The sequence below is a fragment of the Elephas maximus genome, chromosome 1 (assembly GCF_024166365.1).
Source record: "Elephas maximus indicus isolate mEleMax1 chromosome 1, mEleMax1 primary haplotype, whole genome shotgun sequence".
In the NCBI taxonomy this organism is placed as follows: domain Eukaryota; kingdom Metazoa; phylum Chordata; class Mammalia; order Proboscidea; family Elephantidae; genus Elephas; species Elephas maximus.
The window spans coordinates 220872573-220892463 of record NC_064819.1 but is presented as its reverse complement, the minus strand read 5'-3'; the positions used below and the strand labels follow the sequence as shown (position 1 = coordinate 220892463).

At 37.8% G+C, this 19891-nt stretch overlaps 2 protein-coding genes across 4 annotated transcripts in view; one reads left to right on the top strand and one right to left on the bottom strand.

The window, feature by feature from the left end:
• The window catches only part of KATNA1 (katanin catalytic subunit A1), a 39506-nt gene extending 32195 nt beyond the window's left edge, over positions 1-7311 (top strand). For 2 of the 3 annotated variants that reach the window (XM_049903209.1, XM_049903190.1), the window contains 5 exons: positions 95-253; positions 4292-4418; positions 5022-5156; positions 5469-5595; positions 6952-7311. In XM_049903209.1, coding sequence (XP_049759166.1) covers positions 95-253; positions 4292-4418; positions 5022-5156; positions 5469-5595; positions 6952-7150 — 747 coding nt within the window. In that variant the 3' untranslated portion in view covers positions 7151-7311. The remainder of the gene's footprint in view (positions 1-94; positions 254-4291; positions 4419-5021; positions 5157-5468; positions 5596-6951) is intronic. The other variant, XM_049903201.1, reaches the window with a different exon arrangement.
• An 860-nt stretch (positions 7312-8171) lies between these two features.
• GINM1 (glycosylated integral membrane protein 1) overlaps positions 8172-19891 on the bottom strand; it is a 36314-nt gene continuing 24594 nt past the window's right edge. The window contains exon 8 of the mRNA XM_049903222.1: positions 8172-9382. Within this exon, the coding sequence (XP_049759179.1) occupies positions 9271-9382 (112 nt within the window). The 3' untranslated portion in view covers positions 8172-9270. The remainder of the gene's footprint in view (positions 9383-19891) is intronic.

The following is a 19891-nucleotide window of genomic DNA, read 5'->3' as shown; positions in this document are numbered from 1 at the left end:
AAGTTGGTTGAACTTTGACACTTAGTAATGGGATATTCATGAATTAGAACAATGACAGATAAATCTTTTGCTTACAATGTTATATTCCCAACAGGGAGTGCTGATGGTTGGCCCACCTGGCACAGGAAAGACCCTCCTTGCTAAAGCAGTAGCTACAGAATGCAAGACAACATTCTTCAATGTCTCCTCATCAACTCTTACTTCCAAATACAGAGGAGAGTCTGAGAAGCTGGTTCGTCTTCTATTCGAAATGGTGAATGTTTGAGACAGCTCTAATGATTTTTTCCCTCTAAAAGGGGAGAAAGTGAGTTGTCACTATCTCCAGTGTATAGAATAGCTAGGCAGGATGACATTTTGCCCAGAGTCTGATTCCTGTGCACTTGAAAGCTAGCACCCTATACTTACATGGGCAACTTGAGTTTCTCTCTGCCCCATTTCCTCTGGAGGTAGATCCATCTCTCCTGGCTTATGCTCACATTGTGGGATCTGCATTACTAATCTGCTGTAGGAATCTGAAATTATTCCTAGTGCTGTTTAAATCCACAGGCTTACATATACTATGGTTAATGTGGTATTATAACAAAAACACCAAAAGGGGAAAATCATAAATAGTTGTGAAACTTGGATCACCGCCAATCTGTTCACTACACCAAATACCTTGAGATCATCATCAGTCTATTCAATATACCAGATACCTTGAGTTTAATGGCCCAGTCTTTGGATTAACTTCTTTTTTTCTTTGAATTTCTTTTTTCGTCTTCTGTCCCTGCAAACCTGAGTACCAGTAGGAGGAGAAATGTAATTCAACAAATTCTGGTAGTGTTTGGAATAGATTTAGCAGCTTTCTAGACTTCAGACTTCATTAAGCTTCACTGATTACTTTGGTCTTGCCTCATTTTAGAAATAGTGTAATTATAAGTATTAGGGCTGAGTTATGCATGTAGATAGTGACAGAGACTTGAAGTTCAGTTTGTAATCATAGCGGACCGAACCTTAGATGACCGTGCTGTTATTACAACAGATTTTTTTAGGCTTAAAACAAAACAAAATACTGTAACAACCTTTACAATTTCAGGTTATTCATTTTCTGAACTTTTTGTAGTTCCCCATTTTCTTTCTTCTTCAACTTTAATTCATAAAGCAGGATGCCAATTTTAACATGTTCTTCGTGGCTTAGCACAATAGGAATCTAATGGAGAATCTCTTAGGTCGTTTCAAAAAATCAATGTGCCCATTGTTTCAGGAAGAAATAAAAGTATATTGTCAGTGTTCTAGAATAATTAGGCCTTTAAAAAATGTAAGCTAAATAGAGTGAGTGAGTGATTTTAGAGTCTTCAGAGTCAGATGGCCTGGGTTCAAATCCCACCTCTCTCAGTTTCCTAGCTGGTAAATTTGTGGGCAAGTTATTCCCTTTCTCTGATCCTCAGTTGCTTTATCTATAAGAAGAGGATAATAGTATAGGACTTACCTCTGTAATGTTATGAAGACAAAACGAGCAAATACATATAAATTGTTTAATATAGAGCCTCACGCATGTGGGCTCAATAGATCTTAACTATTAATGTTTAAGAATTATTTGGTATGTTTTCTAATGTAAGGTTTTATATTCAAGAAAATACCATTTTCTTCTGTGGGCGGAAGCCACTTACTAAGTACTAATTTGTATTGTTTATTTTTCATAGCGAGGTACATAAAGGTATATCAAAACGCTTACTTTTTACTGGCTTCCTAAATTTTTTTTTTGGTGTTGGTTGGCAGAGTCATTAACCATCATTAAACAAATCCCTGTGCATCCTGGAGTATGCTACACTGAGTTGCCCACTTAAGCAGTGGCTTATCCACAAATCATTGGTTCAGTCCTGAGTTTCCGCCCTTGCGATTTTGGTTAGGGCTCGTATATGCAGCCAGCTTGGTTTTTTTTCTGTTCATTTTGTGGACTTTCTCATTTTCATGTAGTAGTATACTGTCTCCTATCTTGATTTTGACTGCTCTGTAGATCACTACGTGCCACTTGATGTGCCCCTCTCCCAGGATTCCTCAAAGTGAATTTTGAGCATGCCTTATGGATGGCCTATATTTTAAATTAAAAAAAAAAAAAAACCCAGTGTAAATAAGGACATGTAAAAAAATACTTAAATTTGGTGAAAATTTGTCCAGGATTTTTCACATCACATGGTAACGGACACACACAAAAACTTATTTGTATAGTTTTTGTTGTATTATTAAAAACTTTTCATTTTCAAGTGTCAGAAATCTAATAAAATGAGTATAAACAAAAAGAGTAGTATTTTGAGTCATGTAACCAGGGATTTTTTCTTTTTTTAGGCCTAGTTGGATCTAGCAGTTAGCAGACATGTTCAGGAGTCTCTCTCTGACTTTTGACTGTTTACTTCTGAGTTGGCTTTGCTTTTAGCCATCAGAAGTTTTAGCCTTATTTTTATTTTCCTTATGGTAATCCTAGAGAAATTAGCATTCATTTCTCAGTTCCAGCAGATGCCTGGGGATTAATACACTTGGCCTGCTTTGAGTCACAAGCCCATGCCTAATCCCATCATTTTTGTCGTGGAGTTGGCCTCACTTGAAGAGGGATGATTTACAAACCATGTGGTGTGGCATCTATTTTCCCCATCTCTGGTTGCTCACTTCCTTGTTTAATCTCTTCTATATTTCAAAAGAGATTGATTTAAGACACCCACTAAAAAAAAAACACACCCCTAGCCTTTGAGTTGATTCTGACTCCAAGTGACCCTGTAGGACAGAGTAGAACTGTCCCATAGGGTTTCCAAGGCTGGAATCTTTACGGAAGCATACTGCCACATCTTTCTCCCACGGAGTGGCTGATGGTTTTGAACTGCCAACTTTTTGGTTAGCAGCCGAGCGCTTTAGCCACTGTGCCACTGGGGTTCTGTCCAATTTAAGACACACCCTACACTAATACTGTCTCATTAACATCACAAAGAAAATCTATTCCCAAATGGGATTATAACCACAGGTTTCGGGGTTAGGATTTATAACTCATATATGGAGGAAACAATTCAATCCATAACACTGAGTCTTCTTAAAAGAAGGATGATACTCTTGAGTCTTGCATAGCTATTTAGTAGATTCATACTTGTCTAAGAATTACCGTTTATTGGATCAGATTAATCTTCCCTATTCTTTAGTTTGAGGAAGAAATGCACTTACAGTGCAAAAGTAAACTTGGGGGATATTACTGAGCCATCTAAGGGAACGAAGAACTGATCCATGCTTACAACGTGGCTGAACCTTGGAAACATTATGCTAAGTGAAAGAATCCCAATATGAAAGATCACATTTCTGTGATTCCATTTGTATGAAATGTCCAGAACAGGCAAAACCGTAGAGAAAAGAGTGGTTGCCAGGGGCTAGACAGAGGGGGCATGGGTTATCTTTTTGAGGTGATGAAAATATCCTGGAATTAGCAGTTATAGTTGTACATTATGAGTATACTAAAAAATATTTAAAGTGGTGAATTTTATGTTTCCTTTTTGAAAATTTTAGTGTGAAATACATATAAAATTTGCCATTTTAACCATTGTTAAGTGTACAATTCAGTGGTGTTAATTACGTTCACAATATTGTACAGCCATCACTATATTATCTGAATTTTATCTCGGAAAACAAACAAAAACTTGGGTCATATAAGTTGACTATTCTAATTTACTTAAAAGGATAGAAATGTAATGACATGAGTTAAATCAAAAAGAATGGAGATTTAAATAGAATTTCTTAGAAGAAATCTATATGTTATTATTTAAGGTAATAGTTCTCTTTAACCAAATTTTTTTTCTAGAACTTTAGAACACCTACCAATACCTATAAATATTTTCAACCATAGTTATCCGTATTGTTTTAGTTGACAGGATAATCCTGTATTTCTGTCGCTCATGAACAAACATATATAATCAGTTATATTATTATGTGGAATAAAAAATTTGTCATGTAATCTTTGTTAGTCTGCATCCCATTGCCGTTGAGTCAATTCCAACTTACAGCAACCCTACAGGGCAGAGTAGAACTGCCCATAGGGTTTACAAAGAGCGCCTGGTGGATTCTGACTGGCAACCTTTTGGTTAGCGACCAAATGCTTAAGCACTGCACCTTAAGAGGCCATATTTTAGCTGTTCCAGTTCTGTCTTCTAATCCCAACACTAGGGCAAAGGGAGAGGTGTACAGTGTGGCAGGCTCCTCAACTATTTTCTAACTGCTTAACCTGTAGGTAATTTGTAAACAAAGTAAAAAGCTGGTGTTGCCTTGATTCTTCCTTTAGGCTCGATTTTATTCTCCAGCCACCATATTTATTGATGAGATAGATTCCATTTGTAGTCGCAGAGGGACTTCTGAAGAGCACGAAGCAAGCAGAAGGGTGAAAGCTGAGCTGCTGGTTCAGATGGATGGTATGCATGTGTATAGACCTGAATTGACGTGGGGTGGGAGGTTGTGAAGTGTCTCCAGCTCCAGTGGATCAAGCTCTACCCACAATGCTAACCCAGGGCTTTTAAAAGGTGTTCCTAACTCCAGACAAACTAGAGGGGTCTGGCAAGTGGCAAAACTCTAGGATTAGTTCCTGGGGATTGGTGGAAATAAATTTGGTACACCGATGGTGGTTGACATGCCATCAATAATGGCTGTTGGCAGGGTACCCTTTGGCATCTAAGCTCATCTCTTATTTTTAGCCTTGAAATTTAAGTAAATGCAGATAAATTGGCCTTATTTAGAGAGGGATATGTCTGCTTTTGAAATTCTTAAAAAATAATGCGCAGTTGAGCCAAGTTGGTCTTTTGATTAAATCTCTTTGAGTCGTATTTTTGCTGGTCACAAAAATTAATTTTTCTTGGACTGCAAATTCACATATGTATCAGCTTATAAATTTTAAAGGAGCTTAGAGACAACGTTACTTTGTGTTGTGCTATTTAAGGATCCTGAAATACCTGAGCCTTATTTTGTATAATCTGGCTTAAATCTTTTTTTTTTTCCTTCTCGCCTTAACCTTTTTTTAGGTGTTGGAGGTGCTTCTGAAAATGACGACCCTTCCAAAATGGTTATGGTTCTGGCAGCTACTAATTTTCCTTGGGATATTGATGAGGCTTTAAGACGACGTCTTGAAAAAAGAATCTATATTCCATTACCATCAGGTATCTTCATTTAAATCTTGTTAATGCTCAAGTAGTTTTACTTAGAAACTTTAGATTTGGTATTAACTTTCCTTTAAGAGGCAAATGGTATCTTCCCTTTCATAATTAATCTCTGACCATCTGAATTTGGCTATATCTAGAGCGCGAAAGTCTTGATACTAGGAAACTAAAAATTCAGTGAGAGGTATGCCTTTTGAATTTTCAAGCAAATGAGCTCTAAGAATTGAGAAAGCTTCCTCAAAGTAGGCTTAAGAAATAATAATACACTATGTTTATACTGAAAGCTTGTCAATTTTTTATTTCTACTATTAGCAAAAGGCAGAGAGGAGCTATTACGGATAAGTCTACGAGAGCTGGAGTTGGCTAACGATGTTGACCTTGCAAGTATAGCAGAAAACATGGAAGGTTATTCAGGTGCAGACATTACCAACGTGTGCAGGTATGAATTACTTTGGAAGCATAGGTTTTTGTGGGTAAAACTTGTGAAGTTTTTATGCTGAAATAAGATAGGTGAAGAATAAAGACCCATGTTACAATCTATAGGCAGAGACAAGTTTTGGTTTTGAGTTAGCGTTTGCAGGTTCTAGTAAGATATATGGTTATCTTGTATGTCAGTGAAGAGCCAGCAATCATTTGCAAGCCAAAAGTTCAAGAAGCTATGTTAGAACAATTTGTGTTAAATAGAAAATCAGTTATTTTTGTGAGCAAAGATGTTATTATTGGTACATTCCTTCACTTTATTATATAGGAAATAAGATTGAGAAATATATTGATTTGGCATCATTTCATTTTCAGTGTAGGTGTTCTAATGTGTTAGGAGAGCAGTGTAAAGAAAAAAGACCATCTCTAATTTGATTGCGGTAGGTTTTATCCTCATCTAAGTCTTAACTCCGATGCTTGTTATTAGCAAGGTGCTTGACTGCACTAGTTTCCTCACGCATAAAGCAAGCATACCATGTGGGTTGTTACGGGGATTAGAGGTAATGTGTGTGTATATACAGCAGCTGTATGTTGGTGTCCCTTTGCATAAATGTTAACTGCTATTAAGCATGAAACTTGATGAAAAGAGGTACTTGAATCTGCAGTTTTTTTTCTTTAAAAAATTTTAAAAAGAGCACTAATACAGAGAGGAAAAAGAGAAACCACCTAGCTTGATCATCTGGCTTTTCCTATTTATGTAGAAAATATTTAATTTTCTAGCTAACAGGATCTCTGCTGTCTCTGGGTGTTTGTTTTTTATTTTATTAGGCATTTATAATGAAGTTCAATTATAAAAGTTGTATCATTAACTTTTATCTCATTTTTTAACTTATTTACACCATTAACTATATGCATCGACCTTCATAGCCTCCCACCCCAAATCAGTTCCAGTCTGTACACGTCCACACCATCCATCTGAACCAGCTTGGCTTTCACTCTTCTCCTTGCTTCATGCTCTTCAGGAGTCCCTCTGCGACTACAAATGGAATCTACCTCATCAATATATATATGTATATACTGACTGTAGGCTAGCGTCTTTATTGTACCTTTACTTTTTCTTGGGCTTTCATGCTCAGTATTGGTTATTTAAATTGATTAGCGCCCATAGTTCATTATGGAAGCTGTAACCACTAAACTCAGAACAGGCTTTGTATTCATTCTGATACAGTGCTGTGCAGTACTGTGTATGTGTAACAGGATCATAATCAGAGAATGTTACAACTCATGCACTGAGAAAAGTTTCTGTTGATGGGTTTTCATTCAAAGTATGACTTTGTAAGTTTTTTTTTTTTTTTTTTTTTAATTTAAAACCTAGGGATGCATCTTTGATGGCAATGAGAAGGCGTATTGAGGGTTTGACCCCAGAAGAAATCCGAAATCTTTCAAGAGAAGAAATGCACATGCCTACAACTATGGAGGATTTTGAAATGGCTTTAAAAAAGGTTTCTAAATCAGTATCTGCTGCAGACATTGAAAGATACGAGAAATGGATATTTGAGTTTGGATCATGCTAAATTTTCACATGTAAACTGTGAGGAAACCTGCCTTAAGTATTTGAATAATAATTAAATGTAGTATTTCATTACACTGAGTGCTTATTTTTTTAAACTTTCATAATGATAAGATTTAAAAAAACCTTATGATTCTGAATAAAGGTAATTTTTTTAAGCTGCAAGTAGATTTGTTTTACTTTAGTATTACCTTATTTCTATTTCCATGACCACAAATGTTAACAAAAATGCTATTACTTTAGTTTAGAAAATTGTCTTTATGGGCACATCTAAGTAAGTACAGCACCTTCTCTTCCACTGTCTGCGCTGCTGTTTCTTCTAGGGAGGAGAATAAGACAGGCCCCAGCTCCTTGGGTGCCAGTGGATGTCACGGAAAATTCCTGCACATATGTATGTAAGTAGCCAACAGAAGCATGAACCAGGCCAGTGTGCCTCCCTTCCTGCCTGCTGTTATGGTAGTTTCCCTTCTCCTCCTGGGACAGCAGGCAAGTCCTTCATTTTACGGTGCATTTAAGGGGGAAAAGTATACAACCTCGCCGGATTTTATTCTAACTACATAATGGCTATACTACAGGCAAGTAGATATTCCTAAGCCTACACTGTTCTTTGTACTCTAATCAGTTTCACTGTAAGCACTTATGAACTCATGGACGCTAAAAATAATTCACATAGTTAATGGTATAAATAAGAGTTAACGGTACAAAGTTTTAGGTAAGATTTCCATTTATAATTACTTTTAAAAAATAATTTATTGTATCATTCCAGCCACAGAAGAGAAATGAGAGCCTTGTGGTCCCCAGTCTCACTACAGGAGTCAGGATAGGGATCAGATGTGCGGACTGCGAAGCCTACTCTCCTGATTGGCCATACAGTCTCCTAAAGTTTTCTCTAGAGTCTGTAAGCTTCTGCTTAATGCATGTCATCATCTGAAGTGCTTTTAGCAACTTACGGAGTGAGGAGGGGCATAAAGAAAGTATTACTAGCTAGGTGATTTTAGGATCAAATTGTAAATTACATGCTACTATTTATTCTTCTAAAATACGGTGCCAGTACTCACAATTCACAGGGCTGTGACGATTATTAATTAAAAACAGGCAATATGAAGTATCCCTCACACACACATACCTATGTATTTAGCCTTAATATGAACTAGTTTTTTAAAAAATCAGTCACTACATTCTTGGGCAATGTTTTCAATAGTGGGTTGCGACCAAAAATTTTTTTAATGAAACAGAATAGAAAGTATCTGTTTATAATATGGAGTAAAGATATGTACAGGGTCACGTTGTCAAATATATGTAATATGGGCAATGGTTAAAAAGGTAAAACAAACACTGCTGTGGGTAAATAGCACTCTATACTTAGAACTGCAAGACCAAGGGCACATTCAATTCTATGATACTGGTGGACTCTTGAACTGTTCTGAACCTTGGTTTCAGCTAGTGTAAGTGAAAGGTCCTATTATCATATGTAGGTAATTCTCACGTGGGCAAAGTTCTTACATAATTTTAACCAAAAAAGCTATACTTTTTCCCCACCACAAAAGTTTAGAGTGAGAACATGTCACTATTACTTTCAAATCCCCATGTATTCAAGGTAAGTAGTCTTGGTACAGTATTCAATCAAATTATAATACAGTTCAGTGATTTCATACTAAGTCACAAACTTAATATAAAGGCACGTTGTACTAGATAAAAAAATAAGTGTTTGTTAAGGTCTTGAATGTTTAAATTAGGATTTCATAAAGTGCTTTTCATAAAATCTTATATATTATACTAATTAAGTGGATATAATTTTCTTAACAAAGGCACCTTGAAAAGTTATTGGCACATGGCATTTTGTCTTGCCCTTTTCTTTTTTCCCTTTTGGTAATTCCAAAGTCTTTTCACACGTCTCCTCTTCCACTTGGTTTTAATTGTCCTGAACAGTCAATCATCTGAATAGCCAGCTCTGTTTCAGAATAAGGCGACCTTGTCACTTTCAAGGTCAATTTTTAGGTAGTCTTAGGAGTTTAGAACTTTGTCTAGTGTAAGTTGATTCTTAATGATTTAAAGAAAATTATATTCAAGTGGCAAATTTGGAGGCAATAGACAAATTCAGAGTCCGTGATTTGAGAAGGTGTTTTAAATACGTGTTTTATCTTCAAGGTTTTCTGTTGTTTTCTCAGGCCCATCTGGATATAAGTTAATAGCTTTCACAGGTATAACATTCATTTTATCCAACTGAAGAATTCCTCTGAAATAAAAGACAATTAATTACTATCAAAATCAAACATTTCCTCAGCCTATAGTTTGACAGTAAGATCGGGCTACTAAAAGGCTTTTTAAATATATACCTAGGTTCATTTCATAGTTTGTAATAGTTGTACGAAAACGCTGAGTGCACTTTAACCAGCCTGACGGTGAGACTAGAACAGTACAAGAGGAAGTGCATTATTTGGTACTGTAGGGAAGGAAGGGATAGACTAAGTGCAGTTCTCCAAGGCCGACACTAGATTTGCACAGGGAGGGTAAAAAGCCTGGGCCCACGTAGCTGTCTAATCAAAACTTAACACTGGATCGCAACCTCAGACCTTAGGCAGCATTTCTCTTTTTGTTACTTAAGTGTCTGCTCAGGAGTAGATCTCTGGAGTGGATCCAACCAGCTATCAAAGGTTTTATGAACGATTATAGTAATGCAGGGGCCCTGGTGGCATAGTGGTTAAGAGCTCAGCTGCTATCCAAAAGGACGGCAGTGTGAATCCACCAGCTGCTATGGGACATAATGTTATATGGGAATTTAGTTTATAATAAGGTCACATTCCAAGTCAGTGGGCAAACTGATGATGGGACAATGGCTGCTCCATTTGGAAAACAAAATCAGAATTCTAGCTTAAACTGTACACAGAAGTGATGGTAAAAATAAGTTCTGAGAAAACACTTACGTAATTTTAAGATGGGAAAGGATGACTTAAGCAAAATGCAAGCCCTAGAAGTCATAAAAAATTACTTTCACTCCAAATTTAAAACTTCTGTCTGTGAAGTGCCATACTACAAATGGTAGTCTGGGATAAAAAAAATATCTGCAATATGTACTATATGTAATAGACAAAGGAGCTCCTGTAGATTAGTGATTATAAAAGGCAATCTAATTGAAAAATAGGCAAAGACTATAAATAGGCAAGTCACAGAAGAAATTTAAACAGCCAATTACCACAAATACACTCGAACTCAGTAAGGAGAATAAGCAAATTAAAATGAGGGTTTTTTTTTTTTTGCTTTTTGTTTTTTGTCTGTAGTGGCAGAATCAAAAACGATTACTATTAGGTGTTGTGGAGTTGTTACATACACACACCCTTTTGACCTAGTAATTTCACTTTGGGGACTCTATTCCACCTAAATATACATGTGCAAAGAAATGTCAGTCCAAGAGTGTATACTAGAGCATTATTAGAAATAGTATGAAGTTGGAAATTACCTAAATGCCCAATAGAGGAATGGTTATATTATGGTATATGGAACACTATGCAGCCATTAAAAAAAAAGTAACTGAGTCTATATGTATTGAAAGGAAAAGACCTTAAGTTCATGGTTGCCAAACTGCACTGAGGCCCCTGGGACAGCACAGCAAACTCACAGAGGCACCCACAGAAGATTTTAAATTTTCAAGAGACTTCATGCATACTACTAGGTTGAGGCAGTTCACGGTTTCAACGTTAGATTGCACTGCATTCCTTTCAATGAAGTCTTTGCAAAGCTGAGTTTTTGGTGGTTACTATGATACAAAGCAAATAACACGAAAGAACTAATGTTGAACAGGAAATGAGGGTGGCAGTGTCATACCTAATTCCAAGATAGGAAGTTCTGTGTAGTACCCTATAGGCACACACATTCCATTAACAAGTAGTTTAAGAATGAAATAAAAATATTTTCTTTTGGCCCAGGGGCACCAAGAAACCACTGGCACACTGAGGGTGCTGTAAACAAGAAAGTTTGAGAACCTCTGTCTTAATAAAAAATGCAGTTTGCTGAAAGTCAGTCTAGGTTGGTAACCAATTATAATTACCTAGTAAACATTTAAATCAATACATAGAATTCGGATAAAAGACGCACACCCAGCAGCTGACAATCATTACCTGTAGGTACAAGAATAAGAGTAGAAGAACACGGGAGTGAAGGAGAACGTTCCCTAATTGTTCTCCACAATTCTGTACTGATTAAATCTCTGACTACCTAGTATCCTCAGTACAACCTACCACTAACAAAGTATATAGCAAATGTGGTTGTTAATTTTACATTGCATCTTTTCCCAGAGGAGTCCACAGCAAAGAAAACATTTGTAAAAGAACAATGAAAAACGTTTTACAATAGTGTTTTCAGTGTAGGCTTACATAACAAAGGTCAAAAAAAGCACTGAGCTTCCTGGAAGCCAACGGAAAGGAAGAAAATTGTAAGGTACAGAATTTTCATTATCAGGAAAGGAATGGGAATACCAGTTCTTCGGGGGAAACCCAAACTAAAAACGGGGAGGAGCACTAATATTTCTTTAGGCTGCAGGTGCTTTGCTTGTGTTATGACATTGCTTTTTAACAATCCTTCAACGCAGGCATTAATTCACTGTTACACAGAAAGAAACGAGTTTCAAAGACCTCGTAACAAGCAAGTGGCAAAGCAAATGTTCAAGTTTTGTCTGTTTTCTGGTAAATCCTATGGTCTTTTCAACAGAGTACAATGTAATTTAGCTAAACCAAAAACTGCTCATCTCCATGGAAATTTGCTTCTATTAAGACAACAAAAATGACTAACTTGTAAAAATGCTAACAATAAATTTATTTTTAAACTAATAATTTTTTTATTGTACTTTAGATGAGGGTTGACAGAACACACTAGCTTCTCATTGAACAGTACACATACTGTTCTATGACATTGGTTAACAATCCCACGACATGTTAACACTCTCCCTTCTCAACCTTGGGTTCCCTATTACCAGCTTCCCTGTCCCCTGCTGCCCTCTAGTCCTTGCCCCTGGATGTGTGCCCCTTTAGCTTCATTTTGTTCGATGGGCCTGTCTAATCTCTGAATGAAGGGTGAAGAGTGACTACGTTACTGACCTAAAGGGGTGTCAGGGCCATACTCTTGGGGTTTCTCCAGTCTCTGTCAGGCCAGTAACTCTGGTCTTTTTTTATGAGTTAGAATTTCGTTCTACGTTTTTCTCCAGCTCTGTTGGGGATCCTCTATTGATTCCTGTCAGAGTAGTCAGTGGTGGTAGCTGGTACCATCTAGTTGTACTGGACTCAGTCTGGTGGAAGCTGTTGTAGTTGTGGTCCATTAGTCCTTTGGACTGATCTTTCCCTTGTGTCTTTAGTTTACTTCATTCTCCCTTGGTGCAGAGGGGGCGGGACCAGTGGAATATCTTAGGTGGCCACTCATAGGCTTTTAAGACCCCAGACGCTACTCACCAAAGTAGAACGTGGAACTTTTTTTAATAAACTATGTTATGCCATTTGAGCTAGATGTTCCTTGAGACCATGGTCCCCACAACCCTTAGCCCAGTAATTCGGTCCCTCAGGGAGTTTGGATGTGTCTATGGAGCTTCCATAACCTTGCCTTGTACAAGTTGTGCTGGCTTCCCCAATATTGGGTACTATCTTACCCTTCAACAAAGTTACCACTTATCTATTGTCTATTTAGTGTAAAACTAACAATTTCTTACGCTTAAAAAAAAAACCAAACTATATAGAAGAGGGAAAGTGAAAGATAAGTCTCTCTCCACATCTGCTCTCATTCTTATTCATCAAAGATAACATTTGGACTTCCAGCCAACATGGTGCCATAGACGAAAGCACCACACCGTCCCTCCACAACAAAGACCCAAAAAATTAAGTAAAACAGAGACAAACATCATTCCTGGAACCTGAAGTGTCAAATGTAGAGATGAATAACTCAGCCAAGCACCGAATGGAATAAGAAACTGACAGAGGACAGAGAGCAAGGAGAGATAACGCGCTGAAAGCCCCGTCAGCTAACGCAGCACAGATCCACCATCTTGGACTCCTGTCAGGAGTCCGCAGACAGGAGCACAGGAAAGCAGCTTTGTGGAACACCCAGAACACCTGGTAAGCAGCAATACATGCTTTCCCACCCCCCTGTTCTCTCCCTGCTGCTCTACCTCCGAGCTTCCTGGCTAGCTGTAGTGGCTTGGCTGGCTGGGAATTGTGCAGCATCCATGCCACTTGGATTCGCCCGAACCCATGTTGGAAATCAGCAGACAGGGGGTACGAGAAAGCAGCTTCCCAAAGTTCCCAGCAAGAGACAGAGCACTCGGTAGGGAGCGATATACACTTTCCTAACCCTCCACTCCCTCCCTCCATCCGAGTCAGTCCTCTACTTCCTGCAAGCCTCAGGCTCTTGTCCTGCCCACACTGGCCAGGCCCCTGAAATGGTGTTGGTTCTATCTCTTTTGGTTTCTTCTGTGTCTCCTACCACCTCCCCGTCCTTTCTCTGGACACCTGGCTCTGTGTGCCATCTTCTTCTTGAAAGGCAGTGAAGCCACACTCAGCTGGGGAACCACTCCCCCGGCCTGTGACACCATGCTGGTGGGAGCCCTGGGGCTTTCTTTTTCCTTGTTTGCTTGTTTTGTTTTGCTTTGTTTTTGTTTTGTTTTTCTTTTTGCAGCTTGGGACCCCCTTCTAGCCAGGCTGCACCGCACAGCTTAGGAGCCACTCCACTAATCTGCACAGCTGCGTAGGTGGGATCCCTGGGGGCATTTCTTTCTTTCTTTTTTCCCCCCTCTTTCTTCTTTCTTCTCTCTTTCCCTTTCTGTCTCTCCATTTTTCAGTTCTGGTCTCTCTACAGTTATATTCTTTTCCTGTCTCCTGAATACCTGGTGCTGTGTGACATCTATACCCCCTCTAGCCAGGCTATCCTGCACAGCCTGGGAACTACTTCCCCAGTCTTAACAGCCCCACTGGTGGGACGCTGGGACTCCTGGGGGGGGGGGGTTCTTTATTCCTTTTCCAAATTTTGATCTACTTTTTTTCTTTTTCCCTTTTCCTTTCTTTTTGCTTTTCTTCATTTCTCGTTATCTATCCACTCCAACAGCAAGCTCCCTTAGTACTTTTTTTTTTTCCTTTGCTTGTTTGTTTTTGGCTCCTGTTTCTCCCTCCCCCTCTCCTCTTTCCCATACCCCTATTAGCTCCACACATCAAAACCTCCCTCCTCCTTCCTGCCTACCTGCACAGTGCACTGAACATCAAACCCCTGAGCAGCACAGGCACGGCCTACTGGAACCTGCCCAGCATTGATTCCTGCCCCTGTTGGCTATAGTGTTTGCCATAAACCTGTCCCAGCCCTTCCCCTTCAGCTGGATCTGCCCTGCCGCACCACAGCGGAATGACTGGCCCTGCCCATTGGACAAAGAGGTGAAAAGTACCGTGACTACAGAAGAGCAAACAACAAAGAACGCACAGCCTGCCTGCTCAGACATAAAATAAAACAAAAAAGCAGGATGAAACAAATCTACCATCAAAAAACAAAATAACTACTGAATGTCCCAAAGATAGGAGACAATATCAAAACATATAAAAAAAACAGGACAGGATGGTTCCAGTAGGCATCCAAAATAAAATACCAGATGACTTTCTGGTAGAAGAAAAGGCACTAGAACTACCTGATAAGAAATTCAAATCTCTAATATTCGGAGCAATCCAAGAGTTGAAGCAAAAAGCAGACAAAAATAAGGAAAAAATAGACAAATTTATGGAAAAGCCAGACAAATTCAAGGAAAACAGACAAAAAAATGGAACAATTCAGGGCCATAACACAGGAACAAAATGCCAAAATAAACTCACAACCAGAAATCATTCAAAAACAACAATTACAAATCCAAAAGAAAAACAAGATTTCAGAAATGGACAGTGTCACAGAAGGGCTGAGGAGCAAGTTTGAAATGACAGAAGGCAGAATTAGCAAAATTGAAGACAAACACTTGGCTACAACTCTGAGGAAAAATCTGAAAAAAGAACGAAGAAAGATGAAGAAACCTTGAGAATTCTGTGGGATATAATCAAAAGCAAAAATGTGCGTGCGATCAGAGTTCCTGAACAGGGAGAGAAAACAGAAAAGAGAGAGGATCATAGAAGAACTGCTGACAGAAAACTTCCTTAATATCATGAATAATGAAAAGTTGACCATCCAAGAAGCTCAATGAACTCCAAATAGGATAGACCCCAAAAGAAAAACACCAAGGCATATCATAATCACACTTGCTAAAACCAAAGACAAAAAAATCCTGTGAGCAGCTTGAGAAAAACAAAGAGTCACATACAGAGGAAAAACAGTAAGACTGAGCTCCGATTATTTGGCAGAAACCATGCAGGCAAGAAGGCAATGGGATGACATGTATAAAACCTTGAAAGAAAAAAACTGCCAGCCAAGAATAATATATCCTGCAAAACTTTTGTCAAATATGATGGTGAAATTAGGACATTTCCAGATAAACAGAAATTAAGGGAATATGTAAAACACAAACCAAACTTAAAAGAATTATTAAAGGGAGTCCTTTGGTCTAAGAACAAACAACATCAGACGACAGCCTGAATCTAGGACGCAAGATTATACCAGCTAGGAAATGAACTCTCAAGGACTATCCAAAACCAAAACAATTGCAGCAGGAAACCAGAGAGATTAATCTGTAAATGACAACAATATCAGAACAATAAAAGAGGGAATAAACGGTATAGGTATAGAACTTTCTAATGGAGAGGAAGGCAAGGTGATACCAAGTAATTGTAGACTGGTTCAAACCTAGGAAGATCAGGGTAAATTTCAAGGTAACCACAAAGGAAGTTAACAAACCTATTCATCAAAATAAAGAAGACATAAACTCTCAGAAAAACAAAATCTACAAAAACATAAGAAATGCAAAAGAAACCCACAAACAAGAGGAACTCAAGACAGGAGAGTAAGAGGAACAAAGAAAATGTTAGCACCACAAAAAAAGTACTACAAAATGACAGCAATGAACTCACACCTATTAATAATTACACTGAATAGAAATGGCCTAAATGTACCTATAAAGAGACACAGAGTGACAGAATGGATTAAAAAAAAAGGATCCATCAATATGCTGTCTACAAGAGACACGCCTTAGAAACAAAGACGTAAATGTATTAAAAATCAAAGGATAGAAAAAATATATCAAGCAAATAACTACCAAAAAAGAGCAGGAGTGGCAATACTAATATCTGATAAAATAGACTTTAGAACAAAATCCACCATAAAAGACAAAGAAGGGCACTATATAATGATTAAAGGTACGATCCATCATAAAGACTTAACCATAATAAACATCTACGCTCCCAATGACAGGGCTCCAAAATACATAAACTCTACCAGCACTGAAAACAAATTGACAGTTCCACAATAATAGTGGGAGACTTCAACACACCACTTTCAGTAAAGGACAGAACATCTAAGAAGAAACTCAACAAAGATACAGAAGTGCTAAAGAGCAGAGTCAGCCAACTTGATCTCATAGCCATATATAGAACACTCCACCCAACAGCTGCAAAGTACACATTCTTTTCCAAAGCACATGGAACGTTCTCCAGAATAGACCACACCTTAGGCCACACGGCAACCCTCAAAAAATCCAAAACGTTGAGATAATACAAAGTATCTTCTCTGAACACAATGCCATCGAAGTAGAAATTAACAACAGGAAGAGTAAGGAAAAAAAATCAATTACATGGAAACTGAAAAACACCCTGCTTAAAAACCACTGGATAATAGAAGAATGCAATCAAAAAGTTCCTAGAAAGCACAAAAATAAAGTTCCTAGAATCAAACAAAAATGAAAACACATCATACCAAAACCTTTGGGACACAGCAAAGGCAGTCCTCAAAGGTCAATTTATACCACTAGATGCACACATCAAAAAAGAATAAAAGGGACAAAAGCAAAACATTAATTACACAATATGAACAAACAGAACAGCAAAAGAAGCCCATGGCAACCACAAGAAAGGAAATAATAAAGATCAGAGCAGAAATAAATGAAATAGAGAATAGAAAAAAGAATCAACAAAACCAAAAGTTGGTCCATTGAAGACTCAACAAAATCGACAAACCACTGGCCAAATTGACAAAAGAAAACAGGATAGAACACAAATAACCCAGATAAGGAATGAAATGGGGGACATTACAACAGACTCAGCTGAAATAAAAAGGATTATAACAGTATTATGAAGAACTATGCTCCAACAAACTTGAAAACCTAGATGAAATGGACAAATTTCTAGAAACATAAGACCTACCCAAACTAACACAAAATGATGTTGAAAATCTGAACAGACCCATAACAAGATAAAAAAAAAAAAAAAAAAACCTCCCCCTCCCCCCCAAAAAAGCCCTGGCCCAGTCGGCTTTACTGGAGAATTCTACCAAACATTCAGACAAGAGCTTACACCAATACTAGTCAAGCTATTTCAGAACATAGAAAAGGAAACGATACTTCTGAATTCATTCTATGAAGCCAGCATAACCCTGATACCAAAACCAGGCAAAGACACCACAAAAAAAGAAAATTACAGACCAGTATCTCTCATGAATATACATACAAAAATTGTCAACAAAACTCTGGCCAGTAGAATTCAGCAGCATATCCAAAAAATTTTATACCACAACCAAGTAGGATTCAGAACACGTATGCAAGGATGGTTCAACATCAGAAAATCACAACAATGTAATCCACCACATAAATAAAAAGAAAGAAAAGAATCACATGATCATCTCAATTCACACAGAAAAAGCATTCAACAAAGTCCAACACCCATTCCTGATAAAAACTCTCAATAAAATAGGTATAGAAGAGAAATTTCTCAACAGAATAAAAAGCATCTATGCAAAACCAATGGTCAACATTATTCTTAATGGAGAAAGGCTGAAAACATTCCCCTTGAGAACCGCAACAAGACAAGGATGCCCTTTATCACCACTCCTATTTAACGTTGTGTCAGAAGTCTTAACTAAAGCAATAAGGCAAGAAACAGAAATAAAGGGCATCCAAATTGGTAATGAAGAAGCTAAGAAAATCGAAAAGACTCCATGAGAAAACTACTGGAACTAATAGAAAGATTCAGCAGAGTTGCAGGATACAAGATAAACATACAAAAATCAGCTGGATTCCTATACAGCAATAAAGAGAATGATGAAAAATAAATAAATAAAGAGGACCATGAAAAGGAAATCAGGAAAACAATACCATTTATAATAGCCACTAAAAAAATAAAATACTTGGGAATGAATCTAACCAGGGATGTAAAAGACCTATACAAAGAAAACTACAAAACACTACTGCAAGAAACCAAAAGAGATTTGCCTAAATGGAAAAACATACCATGCTCTGGATAGGTAGATTCAACATTGTGAAAATGACAATTCTACCCAAAGCAATTTACAAATACAATGCAATACCAATCCTAATACCAACAACATTCTTTAAAGAGATGGAAAAATTTATCACTAACTTTATATGGAAAGGGGAGAAGCCCCAGATAAATAAAGCACTGCTGAAGAAGAAGAATAAAGTCGGAGGACTTGCACTACCTGACCTCAGAACCTATTATACAGCTACAGTAATCAAAACAGCCTGGTACTGGTACAATGACAGATACACTGTTGACCAATGGAAGAGAACTGAGAACTCAGATGTAAATCCATTCACCTATGGTCGCCTGATCTTTGACAAGGGCCCAAAGTCCATCAAATGGGGAACAGTCAGTCTTTGTAACAAATGGTGCTGGCAAAACTGGATGTCCATTTGCAAAAAAATGAAGCAGGACCCATACTTCATACCAAATACAAAAACTAACTCAAAGTGGATCAAAGGCCTATATATAAAGTCAAAAACCATAAAGTTCATAGAAAAAAAAACAGGATCAACACTAGAGGCCCTAATACATGGCATGAACAGGATACAAATCACAACCAACAACACACAAACTCCAGAGGATAAGCTAGATAACTGGGGTCTTCTAAAAGTTAAACACTTATGCTCATTAAAAGACTTAACCAAAAAAGTAAAAAGAGAACCTACAGACTGGGAAAAAAATTTTGGCTATTACAAATCAGATAAAGGTCTCATCTCTAAAATCTACAAGAAAACCCAACACCTCTACAACCAAAAGACAAATAATCTAATTAAAAAATGGGCAAAGGAAATGAACAGACACTTCGCCAAAGACATTCAAACAGCCAACAGACACAGGAGGAAATGCTCACAATCTCTAGCCATTAGAGAAATGCAAATCAAAACCACAATGAGATACCATCTCACCCCAGCATTACTGGCATGAATCAAAAAAAGAAAAAAAACAAATGTTGGAGAGGATGTGGGGAGATCAGAACTCTTACGCACTGTTTGTGGGAATGCAAAATGATATAACCTTTTTCGAAACCGATGTGGCACTTCCTTAGCTAGAAATAGAAACACCATTTGATCCAGCAATCCCACCCCTAGGAATATATGCTAGAGAAATGAGTCGTCTCACGAATGGATATATGTACACCCATGTTCACTGCAGCATTGTTCACAATAGCAAAAAGATGGAAACAACCTAGGATGCCCAACAACAGATGAATGGATAAACAAACTGTGGTACCTACACACAATGGAGTATTATGCAACGCTAAAGAACAACGATGAATCTGTGAAGCATCTCATAACATGGATGTATCTGGAGGACATTATGCAGTAAAAAAAAGG